The sequence below is a fragment of the Brassica oleracea genome, chromosome C2 (assembly GCF_000695525.1).
Source record: "Brassica oleracea var. oleracea cultivar TO1000 chromosome C2, BOL, whole genome shotgun sequence".
In the NCBI taxonomy this organism is placed as follows: Eukaryota; Viridiplantae; Streptophyta; class Magnoliopsida; order Brassicales; family Brassicaceae; genus Brassica; species Brassica oleracea.
Window position 1 is genome coordinate 18,339,768 of NC_027749.1, and position 12,981 is coordinate 18,352,748.

The window sequence follows — 12,981 nt, forward strand, 5'->3', positions numbered from 1 at the left end:
AAGGCATCACAAAGTTCCCTCCTAAGGACACGAGCAACAAACAAACTGAGCTAGAAGTCGTCGTACCAGAAACAGGAGGAGGCTCTGCAATTTTGAGGATGAAGGAGAACAGATCCGGTGCACCAGAGTGGTCGGAAAGGACGGGAAGGTCCGGAGGAGCGATCATGGATGCTAGATCTAGAAGAAAAGTAACCGGCGGCGGCTCTGGAGGAGGAGGAAGGAGCATAGACGAACCAGAGAGACGTAGCACCATGGAAGGAAAGAAGAGGAAGAAGAAAGAAAGAGGAAGAAGAAAGAAGAAGGTTCTCGTCGGGGAGCGAGAGGCCACACCGACAGCGGCAGATCAAGTTAAAACCCTAATCTGCCTCCAGAAGCTCTCCGTGATGTTGAGCCATATGGCCTTCAAAAGTGATCCCTTTAAGCCAATCTCTCTGTGGTCCTGAAGACCAAAATCTTGTAAGAGTTTGAGACTTCTTTCTTCTGAAATCTTCCTTATGTGGTCCTGCTCTGTAACAATTAGTTTGCGTACGAACTCTCTTTAATATTTATATATACACAGACCTACTTGATATTAATAATACCTACATATATGCGATCAACTAGAACAATTATGTATATAAAAAAATATTTTGGCCCTTCAAAATGTTAAAGAATTTTTTTTATTGTTTAATGCATTTTAGATGCGTTATACATATGTACCGGTTCCCATATGTACCTAGCATATTGTTTAACTGCATTTGTTCTATCCATTCCCTTTATACCTGTGACGGCATACTTAGATCATATCATATAGTTTTTTGAAGTTCTGGCTTCTAGTATTTTGAAGAGTTTTTATTTAATTACTAGAAATTGTATATTGTATTCTTTTCTTCTTGGTTATATATGATAAATTAACAAGTTAATTTAACATTCATTCAGAAAGATAAATGAACATACGCATTAAATTTTTATTCAAATACGAAACTTTCCTATAAATTTCATCTTAATGCTATGTAAAAAATTGGTAGAAAATATAACTGGAAATACTATTATAAGCAACATTTTGTTTAAATGATTTGTTTTTAACATGTCGTTAAAAAAATAAAAAATATTTGAATAATCGAATATTTTAAGGAGTTAAAATAATTATTTGAAGGAGTTCTATCACAGTATATTTATCTTACAAACAAACATAATATTAAAGTTGCAAAAAATAATATTATGTTTTTCCTTTATATATGCAAGTAATTTAATTTATTTTTCTTCTTTTATTGAAGGCTGTTTTCTAGACTTTTCATGCTTTGTGTAGTTAATTACCAGGTTTACGCACCAAATGAAAATTGATTATCCTAGTTTACACTAACTAACAAGATGATTTATATTTTTTTAGTGAAAAAACATTTCAAATCCGATAGGCATCGTTTGCATTTTAAGAAAACGTCAACATATATAGTTTTCCTTAACAATAAATTGAAACTCTCTTGCTTTGTTCCAAAACACACCAAACGAACGGCGCCACTGTACTTTTTAATCTGGTGTGAGTGCATCTGATGTGTCGCGCACTTGAATGATTAGCAATCACAAGAAGTGCCAAAAGGGTAGATTCTTATTAGCTTTTCATTATATTTGTACTTTAAAATAAAACCTATAAAGTATAAAGATCAAGTTATAGAGAGATTCATGCATTTACCACATCCATAGTATTTTATTCTCACAAATAAGTACAAAAATTTAGTATATATCATTTGCGGCTCTCTGGAATTTCTTCAGACGCTTGATACGTATATGAATCTATTAATAGACATCAAAAGTGTTGGACAGTAAATAGGCTCATCAAAAGCTATGCTGTCTGAATATATAATATCACCAGCCCATTTCAAAGCCCATATAATTTATAACTGAATATGTAATATCGGTTAGGTCTGCTAGCATGATATGATCCTAACCGCTCTCAGGGAAATATCTTCTGTTTCTTTTCTTTCCTCATATCTTTGTAATATATAATTTATATTACATATTATTTATACTAACATCTTTTTTGAACAAGAAAAAGAATATGTAATATCTTAGTAATATACGTAACAATCTTTGTTCTATATTCAGGTAACATATTATTTATACATGAATATGTAATATCTTTTGCATGATATCCAGAACTAGTCTTATGAAATTCTAGCCCATAAGAGCATGATTAATGAGAGGTTCTTAGGATGAAGTTCTCAACGGTATATAAGAAACTGTCTCTTGACTTTAACTAAAAAAGCTAAGAACCACTCTTAGATATTTAAAGGTCGGTTTTTAGCTTTTTTAGTTAAAAGTTAATAGACGGTTTCTTATATTCCGTTAAGAACTCTACCCTAAAAACATTCCATTAATCATGCTCTAATCAAATTTAAAAGAATTATCCACTTTCTGAGAATTTGAATCTAGGTTGAGGAGAAGAGAACTTAGTAACCTCAAAACTTTAATCACTAGATCTTTTTTTGTTTGGCGGCCCTTAACCACTAGACCAAAAGAAATTTTTGTTAATTTATGGTCAAAATTAATCTTACAATAAAATGGTTGGAAGCTAATGTTTTATTGGCTTGGTCCAAAGACCGGCTCTGATGATATCTTATGTTTCTTAAGTAAATCTATTGGAGGACAAACAAACCAAGTATATAACAGTTTATATATAATTAATCAGGACAAATATACTTGACCAATATTTTAAAAAGACTAAATACCACAAAATAAATGAATAAGAATAAGATACATCTTCAATATTCAGACCAACATATAGTTATATTTTTCGAGAATTGAAACTATATATCCAATTCACGAAAAAATATTTAAGCAACAAAAATCCAACAAACACACATAAAAATGATTTAGAAACATAAATAAGACTTGAAAATATAAAATATAATTACGTCCACATTTAGTAGTAATTCATCAAGGTCATCAGCTGAATCTCCTGCAGTTTCTCCTAATCTCACCAGCACGACCGGTAAGCACATCAACGGCTCCCATCTTTATCATTGCCCTAACAAACTGACGTTTGAAGAAGGCATTGTTGTTAGCATATCGAGCCACAACACCACGAGTTTGACGGAGCAGAGCGTACCGACCTGCCATAGTCACGAGTCTGGTTTAGGACCTCGGAAATAAAGTGGTTGAAAGTGTTGGTACCTCGGAAAACAGAATAGCTCACCCAACTTTCACGAGCCTCTTTGGGCTTTCCGGCAAGAGTAGTCATGAATCATTCTCGGTGAACTGCAGCCGAATACAGGCCGTTCTCGTTTGTACAGACAGACTTTTGGGGTGAAGCTACTCCGAACAAAGAGAAGGAATACTCTTTAGAATGGAAGCAGGTCAACGGTGTCTAAGATCTTATCTGACTATTGGCAGAATTCAATGCCAAGCTAGGAGATTTAGGCAGAAGTCTATGAACATAGCTCTATAACCAGGGAAGCTACAATACCAGATGGGAAAATGGGAGATCTTGCTCCTTAATATGTTTATTATGGTGTTCCATCACATAAATGTTTACAGCTTCGGTCTAGTGGTGCTAGAGGTAGCTACAGGGAAAATGCCTGTCGGATGATGCTGGTACGATGCTTGTTGATTGGTATGGAGCTACTGGGAGAAAGGGATCTTCCTTGTTAGTTACTCACTTCTTCGGTCGAGCGTTCTCAACAAAGTGGAAATGGAAGGGCCACTATAGAAGCTAGAACTTTATATTTTAATATAACTAAAACTGGGTACCTACTGATGATTTCAGAAATTATAAAATAAACATTTTCAACAATTAAACTGCTCTAACTAGGATAAAAATAAAATTTTAAATCTTCTCAAACTTAAGAACTTTGTTCATTCTTATGTAATTTTTTCCCAATAAATTCAATATTAAATTTGGTTGATTTAAAATTACCTGGAAACCAAGGCTGGGTCCATGGACGGGTCAGGTCGTCCGGTGCCCCGGAAATTAGTGATCCTGTCATTGAATAGACCACAATTTCCCTGACCAACGGTATGTGCACCCAAAAGAGCCACAGCGTCGAATACGTTCATCCCTTTGTTGGTGAACAAACTGACGGCTCCGGCGACAGAGATTGTTGGACCCGGAAGGGCCACGTCAACATTGTTTGAGACCAAACCATCGCGCCTTCCCATGGGGATGCTGTAGCTCGGGCCTCCAGCTAACGCCACGGAGTCACGTGTCGCTAATGTGATGATGTCAGCGCATGAGACCGTGGAGGGACACGCAGCCTCTAGCTGAGCCTTGATGCGGTCAATCAGGTCAAATTCTCTAACGCTTCCGTTTGGTCCGGCCGTTTTCTCAGAGTTGGTTGAGTCAATGAGAAGGGAAGCGTCACAGCCCTACGAAGAATGAACAATAATATATATTTTAAATACGATTAACCAGACTAAATGATAAATATATGAAATTCATGTAATTATATGAGAGTCTTATTTAAAATGCCTTTATTATACAGTATGCTGTTTTGTACAACATGTTCAGTTTAAACTAAAAATTAACATAGAATGTTTGGACATGTTATAGCTGTATTAAAATGTTATAGGTTAGATTATTACCCTAACGAAACAGTCGTGAAAGTGCATACGGAGCAAAGCAGCAGTTACGGTTGGGTCAACACCAAACCGTTGGCGCACCAGATTGCGTACGATAGTCTCGGCTTGAGGGCATGACCGGCTATAAAATCCGACTCGCAGTTGGGCCAATGCGATCAGGAAAATAAAGAAAAGCACAAGAAGAGATGAAAACTTCATCATTTTTGTTGATAAGAAGTTTTTCTAAGAAGTATTTTTCTTTTGCTTCTTGTGGAAGGGATTGTAAGACATTTGTGATCAACTATTATAGATACTCAAGAGTATATGATTGGCGACATTAACGCAATCGTATATCTCAGTGTAAATACAGAATATTATCTTTACTTACTTACTCTCTCTATTCTTGTATAAATGTAGACACCTTACGTATAATGAAAATCATCTCTTTCACAAACCTCATATCAACCATAAGGTATATATACTAAAAACTAAACCGCTAGAAAATATAATTTAAGTTTTTAAAACTAACACATCTCCTGTTTGTGCCGAAGACATGCGAAAGTCAAAGGTTATATCAATTTCAGAGAAATAAGCTTTAGAAACGTTTGCAAAGGCGTGCGAGCGACTTAGTAACATTCCTTTCGCCATGTTGTAATTTTTTATTAATATACTTTACACTTACGTCTCCTCCACCGTCCTTGATCCGAAAATCACCATTGATGGAGTTCAGGCTGAGAACCCAGCCTACACGCTTCATAACCGACATGACAAGCTCCTCTACAGTGCTGTACTAGGTGCCATCACTCCATCAATCCAGCCGCTTCTGTCAAACACGAACACCTCTGCTGAGATCTGGAATCTTCTAGCCACCACGTATGCAAAGCCGAGCAGGGGACACATCAAACAATTGAAGCATCAAATCAAGCAATGGAAGAAAGGAAGCAAGCAGATTGATGAGTACTTTCAAGGCCTCACAACCCGGTTTGATCAACTAGCCATTCTTGGGAAACCTGTGGATCTAGAAGACCAGATCGAGTACATTTTTGAAGGTCTACCAGAAGACTACAAGTCTCTCATCGATCAGGTTGAAGGACGAGATGCTCCACCAACACTGTCGGAGCTTCATGAAAAGCTCCTCAACCACGAGGCTAAGATCGTTACGGCGGAACCCTTGAACACGTTCCCTGTCTCTGCCAACATTGCCACCAACAAGTTCAAAGCACCATACAAATCAAACAATCGCAATCAAAACTGGCAGTCACAGTCTCGTCCAATAACCAACACTGCAACTCAACCATGGCAACCACGACCTTACTTGGGAAAGTGTCAAATTTGCAGTGTCCAGGGACATAGTGCAAGGCGTTGTCCTCAACTCTCTCATCAGACAACAGGCTTGCTCCCATCACCTTCACAGTGGCAGCCCCGGGCAAACTTTGCTTCAGGAGGAATTCAAACCACTCAACCATGGATACTGAACTCAGGAGCAACACATCATATCTCCTCTGATCTTACTAATTTGGCTCTGCATCAGCCTTATGCAGGCGGCGAGGAAGTCATCATTGGCGATGGAAATGGGCTAACCATTTCACATACTGGTTCGAAAATCTTACCCTCCTCTCCACGTCCTTTATCTTTGTCTAATGTTCTCTGCGTACCTGCCATCAAAAAGAATTTGATATCAGTGTTCAAATTGTGCAATACTAATCAAGTATCTGTACAATTTTTTCCTCTTACTTTCAGATGAGGGATCTGAAAACGGGGGTCCAGTTGCTGCAAGGTCATTCCAAGGATGAGCTGTATGAGTGGCTAACCTCCTTTCCAAAAACCTTCCACACCATCACCTCAAACAACAAAACCACCACCATTGATTGGCATGCGAGGCTCGGCCACCCATCACCATCTATTTTAAAAAGCATTATCTCTGAATTTTCTTTGCCTGTTTCAGATTCTATTTCCCAAACACTTTGCTGTCGTGATTGCTTATTGAATAAAAGTCAGAAACTTCCTTTCTCTCAAACTACAATATCCTCAACTCATCCTCTCCAATACCTTTTCACAGACCTATGGATCTTCCCTGTACTCTCTATTGACAATTACAAATACTACTTAGTAATTGTTGATCACTACTCACGATATGTGTGGTTGTTCCCACTTAAACTCAAATCTCAAGTTCGTGAGACATTCATTCGTTTCACCAACCTCGTCGAAAATCGCTTCCAAAGAAAAATTGGTACCTTATTCTCAGATAATGGTGGAGAATTTCTTCCTCTACGTGACTTCCTCTCTTCTAAAGGCATCTCTCATCTTACTTCTCCTCCTCATAACCCCGAACATAATGGTCTCGCAGAACGCCGTCATCGCCACATTGATGGAAATGGGCTAACTCTACTCTCCCGAGCCTCAATACCAAACACTTATTGGAGTTATGCTTTCGCAGCTGCTGTATACCTCATAAACAGAATGCCTACGCCAACTCTATCTCTCAAATCCCCTTACCAAACTCTTTTCCAGATCTTACTTTCAGATGAGGGATCTGAAAACGGGGGTCCAGTTGCTGCAAGGTCATTCCAAGGATGAGCTCTATGAGTGGCCAACCTCCTTTCCAAAAACCTTCCACACCATCACCTCAAACAACAAAACCACCACCATTGATTGGCATGCGAGGCTCGGCCACCCATCACCATCTATTTTAAAAAGCATTATCTCTGAATTTTCTTTGCCTGTTTCAGATTCTATTTCCCAAACACTTTGCTGTCGTGATTGCTTATTGAATAAAAGTCAGAAACTTCCTTTCTCTCAAACTACAATATCCTCAACTCATCCTCTCCAATACCTTTTCACAGACCTATGGATCTTCCCTGTACTCTCTATTGACAATTACAAATACTACTTAGTAATTGTTGATCACTACTCACGATATGTGTGGTTGTTCCCACTTAAACTCAAATCTCAAGTTCGTGAGACATTCATTCGTTTCACCAACCTCGTCGAAAATCGCTTCCAAAAAAAAATTGGTACCTTATTCTCAGATAATGGTGGAGAATTTATTGCTCTACGCGACTTCCTCTCTTCTAAAGGCATCTCTCATCTTACTTCTCCTCCTCATAACCCCGAACATAATGGTCTCGCAGAACGCCGTCATCGCCACATAGTCGAAACTGGCCTAATTCTACTCTCCCGAGCCTCAATACCAAACACTTATTGGAGTTATGCTTTCGCAGCTGCTGTATACCTCATAAACAGAATGCCTACGCCAACTCTATCTCTCAAATCCCCTTACCAAACTCTTTTCCAGACCACACCAAACTACAACAAACTTGGGTGCCTCTGTTTTCCATGGCTTCGTCCCTATGTGAACCACAAACTCGAACCGCGTTCCAAACCATGTGTGCTACTGGGATATTCTCTAACCCAAAGTGCATACATCTGCCTCGAACCAACCCAAAACCGCATATACATATCCAGGCATTTCCCCTTTGATGAATCAAAATTCCCTTACCAATCCCTCATCCTCCCTAATAATAGCACAACCACCGAAACTGCTTTCGTTCCCATTATCACCACCATCCCGTTGCCACTTGTAGACGCTCAGCCATCTGCTACACCACCGCTGCAATCTGGACCCTCCGGCTCAGCCTCCTCGCCTATGAACAACGATCAGATTCAGATGTCTGACCAGTCGAGCCCAGCGATAAGCACAATTCCTCAGGAATCATCGTCGTCATCTTCTCAACTCTCTCCCTCGTCGACAAGTTCTGGTTCTACTGAGTCAACTCATCAACTCCAACCAGGCCCAACAACACAAAACCAGGAAGCCCAAGTTACAAATCCTACCCAGATCCAACCCGTTATAAACTCAAACCAGGAAACCAAAAATACCCAACCACAAAATCAATTCCAACCAGGCTCAACAACTACTCAAAACCAAGAAACCCAAATTACAAATCCTACCCAGACCCAACCGGTTACAAACCCAAATCAGGAAACCGCAAATAACCAACCCCAAAATCAACATCGTATGCAAACCCGCCTCAAGAATCACATAACCAAACCTAACAAAAGATACGCTCTCACAGCAGCCAAACCAAACTTTATCGACATTGAACCTCGTACTCATCACCAAGCGCTCAAGGAAAAGCACTGGCGCGACTCGATGTCAAAGGAATACGATTCCCAAATAGCTCTCCGTACGTGGGACCTGGTACCACCATCACCATCTCAAAACGTCATAGATACAAAGTGGATTTACCGGATTAAACTTCTTGCCGATGGAATGCTTGACAAATATAAATCAAGATTTGTCGCAAGAGGTTTCAAGCGGCACGGCTTCAGAAGTTCCTTGGGTATGTTCGTTAATCTCTGAAATGGGAATTCCTACAACCAACACTCCTTGTCATATACTGTGATAACATCGGCGCGACATATCTTTGTGCAAATCCTGTTTTCTACACTCGAATGAAGCACCTAGCACTTGACTACCATAACATACGAGAGCAAGTTCAGGCAGGACAACTACGGATCACACACATTTCAACACATGATCAGCTCGCGGACGGCCTAACCAAACCTCTCACAAGATCACAGTTCACTGCTACACGACACAAGATTGGAGTTTCGCAAGCACTTCCATCTTGAGGGGGCATATTATAGATACTCGAGTATATGATTGGCGACATTAACGCAATCATATATCTCAGTGTAAATACAGAATATTATCTTTACTTACTTACTCTCTCTTTTCTTGTATAAATGTAGACACCTTACGTATAATGAAAATCATCTCTTTCACAAACCTCATATCAACCATAAGGTATATATACTAAAAACTAAACCGCTAGAAAATATAATTTAAGTTTTTAAAACTAACACATCTCCTGTTTGTGCCGAAGACATGCGAAAGTCAAAGGTTATATCAATTTCAGAGAAATAAGCTTTAGAAACGTTTGCAAAGGCGTGCGAGCGACTTAGTAACATTCCTTTCGCCATGTTGTAATTTTTTATTAATATACTTTACACTTATATGCTGAAGATTTGATCCAGCTATGTTGATAAATGAAGAATTTTAATTAATTACATGGTCGAGAAGGTGGCAGTATCATCGTAATATATATCACTTTCAGTTTTCTTTGCCGGTTTCGATTTTTTTTTAAGTGTTTAGGTTGATAAAATTAAAAAGAGTTATTTAATTAAATCATATGAAAGTACCTTAAACAGGGTTTCTTTAAACAACTTGGCTCTAACATATATATTTCAATATTATATACATTAATAAGACTTTTATATGATTGAGAAAATTGACCCAAAAAATATGATTGAGAATAATACGATTTAAATTTTAGACATTACCTTTAATTCTATCGGTTTCATTTAATTTTAGTCAATTGCACATGTACAACAACCGAATATAATTGCACCACAACAACTTACGTATAGAGACAATATTTAAAATTTTAAAACTCTTCTTAATGGATTTTGCTTTATTAAATAGACGATTAACCGAATAATACATCAAAGCATATATACCACACAACAAGTGTTCCATGTCATGTACCCACAGGTTGGGTAATTAATTCGTTTAGTCGTCAAATTATATTACCATTAGTCGTTAGAATTGAAAGGATCAACTTGTTGTTAAACCGTATACGTCATGCCTAAAGAAGATAGACTAATTTTAGTTTCGATTTATTGATAAATTTTAAAGTGTCCGTAAATATTGTGTGTATTGAAATTTTCAAAAAAATATTATATTTATGATCATAATTTTTAATTAATATCAGTTCATGGATTTAGTTGTAAAATAAAGCGAGAAAATATGACTCATTATATCTTGTAAATTAATTTCCAACAAATCGAAAAATAAGCATGCATGGACTTTAAAGTGCAGTTCTTTTACAAATATAAACCCTTTTGAAATTTACAAATGAAAACTTGGAAATTTATATACACTTAAATATACGTAACCCCAAAATCCGGTACATGATGAGGAAAAGAAGGGAAATGGTATACTTGATCAAAGCGACAATGATGTTGGGAAATAGTATCATTGATGCTTACATTATATGGTTTATAAAATTAATTCAAAGCCGGTTTCGTGGCGAGTTGTGCGAAGAAGCTGTCACGGGCGACACTGATGATATGCTTGCAATAATTTGCATACCATATGTCTATATGACTCGTTTCCTTCTTCAAAATTTAAAAGAAAATTCTTTTTGAAGATAGCAGTGAGTAGTGATAATTTAGTTGTAAGGGCGTTTGGGGCACGGGCGTAATTGATATGTCATGGATTTGATTTATGTTGAGAACAAAATTGATGTTATTTTTGTTAGTTTACATTTGAGAATTGGTCCACATAGATTTTGGTCGAATGCATTTGGCTACTCTTATCAGAAGATATTTTAAATTTAGGTCAAGCAATGTGGTCTCAATGCATTTTGTATTTTTCGGGGCCAGCTAAATCAGCTGATGGAATCTATATAAGTAGTAGTGTCTTTTGTTTATATTTTTCAAGATGGCCAAAATAATTTACAATAATAAGAATAATGTGATGTTAGGAATTTACATCGGAAAATAAGATCTTAAATAAATAAAAAAACAAGTTCACTAAACAAACTAGTTTGAAGTTTGAACTGGAAGCACATAAAATCTTCTGAAGGAACTTGTTTCAAACTTAAAAACTATATCAAAGTTTATGGATCAAAGAGAAGAAAGACTGGTTACAGTGTTGTTATTGGGTTCAAATGCCCAAAAAGTGTAGTTTATTATCTCCTTTGGACCGGAACTGATGTTGGGCTTTTGTTGTTATTAAAGATTTTTGGAATAACTTCTTTCCGTAAAATGTAAATTTTTCGGTCATTCTTCTATTAATCCATCAAAAAGTTACATCAATTTAAGTAAAAAGAGTTCCTTTTACTTCCTTGCACTGAAAAAGAATGACATCCATCTAAAGTCACTAAAGAATTTCGGTTTAGTGACTTAAGTCACAGCCATTTACGAAACCATTACAAGAGAAGATGAAGCTAGTCAGTCTGTTACAAGGTTGTGCATTTCTGTGGCTCGAGATTACATCAGTACAGGGACACAAATCTATATGTGGAAACTAAAAACGTAGGACTCTGCAATAAGATCAGAGATATATTGATGACAAAAGCCATGATATGATTGAAAACAGAGTTTAACCTCAGAGTCATCATCAGTGTCCTAAGTGACCACGCCCGCCACAAGTGTTACACATAATGTTACCACTTCCACCACAACCTATAGCAAAATCAGCAAAAGTGGTTCAGATACATATTAAAAAGAAAGACACTTGCATAGATCAATGATTATATAACTTGGGTTAAAAAAAAAAACAAGATTCAGAGCCTTACCTAAGCAACTGACTTTAACAATAATGCCTTGGCTCTCCATGATGGAGTCAACATAAAGACCAGTTCCAGAGCAAGTGGACAAAGCAATGCACCTTTAGCTTCACAAGAGTTGCATCGCTTATTATCGCCAATCTCTTTCTCTGAAATGGATAATCCGACAGGCTCATCGATGATCTCTTCGGGTATGGACTTGTCGTAACAGAACATTGATGACTCAAGACTGCTTCTTTGTCTGTGCACCTCTCTTTTTAAACATGACTCTGCCTACGTAATCAAACAAAAATCTCCTCAGTTTCAATGTGGAACCAACATGTCCGAACAAGTACATTGGTACGATTGAATTTTCTCGGGAAAAGAGACGTTAACCTTGAGAGATGAAGAAGGAGGAGGAGGAAGAGAGAAGACTCTTAAGCGGGAACAGAGTAATCCAGGAGAAGGAGTCACGCGTCGGATTCCGCAGACAAAAGTTGGATTCGCCGCCGGAAAAGCAAAATGTAAAGCGGAGTTCATTGCTGAGAAGGCGGAGATGAGACGAAATCGAAATCGGAAGATCGAAGTTTTTGATTTTTTGAATAGAGAGATGCAGAAGGAAGGCTGGTGATGATAACTTTGAAGGGATCGCCGTTGATAGGTGTTGTTGGTTCGTTATAACCGGACAATCAAGATATATAACCGACCGGTATGATATCCGGTTATCTATATATGGGCCACCTTAAACATCACAACTAGTAAACTTTATATATACTAGTGGTTCATCCGTCCGTAGTTTACATTAAAAATATTTTATATTAATATATATTTAAATTTTATTGATCGGAAAAATATGTCCATTTTATTTATTAAACATATTTTATATTTTATATTTTTATTGGAAATTTATTTTAAATCGCAATAATAAATACAATATGCTTTTATTCTAAAATAAAATTGTAAATTTTATTAATTTTTTTAGTTTGAGTTTAAAGGACCACGAACATTTCTTTTGTTAAAGAAAACAAAATTATTAAATTATTAAAATCTTAAGAAAATGTAATGATTTATATTTTTCTTTTAATTTCTATTTCACTTTGATATAGTCAAG

The 12,981-nt window shown here is 37.1% G+C and overlaps 2 protein-coding genes and 1 pseudogene across 2 annotated transcripts in view; all 3 read right to left on the reverse strand.

Annotated features, from left to right (window-relative positions):
* Positions 1-385, reverse strand: part of LOC106323598 — a 949-nt gene extending 564 nt beyond the window's left edge. The window contains exon 1 of the mRNA XM_013761695.1: positions 67-385. Coding sequence (XP_013617149.1) covers positions 67-253 — 187 coding nt within the window. The 5' untranslated portion in view covers positions 254-385. The remainder of the gene's footprint in view (positions 1-66) is intronic.
* Positions 386-3,888: 3,503 nt separating this feature from the next.
* Positions 3,889-4,784, reverse strand: LOC106323599 (peroxidase 57-like). The gene is made up of 2 exons (XM_013761696.1): positions 4,558-4,784; positions 3,889-4,341 (listed from the first exon to the last, which is right to left on the reverse strand). The coding sequence occupies exons 1-2, from the start codon at positions 4,753-4,755 to the stop codon at positions 3,889-3,891; spliced, it is 651 nt and encodes a 216-aa protein (XP_013617150.1). The 5' UTR covers positions 4,756-4,784.
* A 6,775-nt stretch (positions 4,785-11,559) lies between these two features.
* LOC106325480 lies at positions 11,560-12,518 on the reverse strand (annotated as a pseudogene).
* Positions 12,519-12,981: the final 463 nt, after the last annotated feature.

Coding starts and splice junctions, on each gene's coding strand:
- LOC106323599 (XM_013761696.1), bottom strand. CDS start 4,755: ATGATGAAGTTTTCATCTCTTCTTGTGCTTTTCTTTATTTTCCTGATC. Junction 4,342..4,557: donor TTCACGACTGTTTCGTTAGG/GTAATAATCTAA, acceptor CATTCTTCGTAG/GGCTGTGACGCTTCCCTTCT.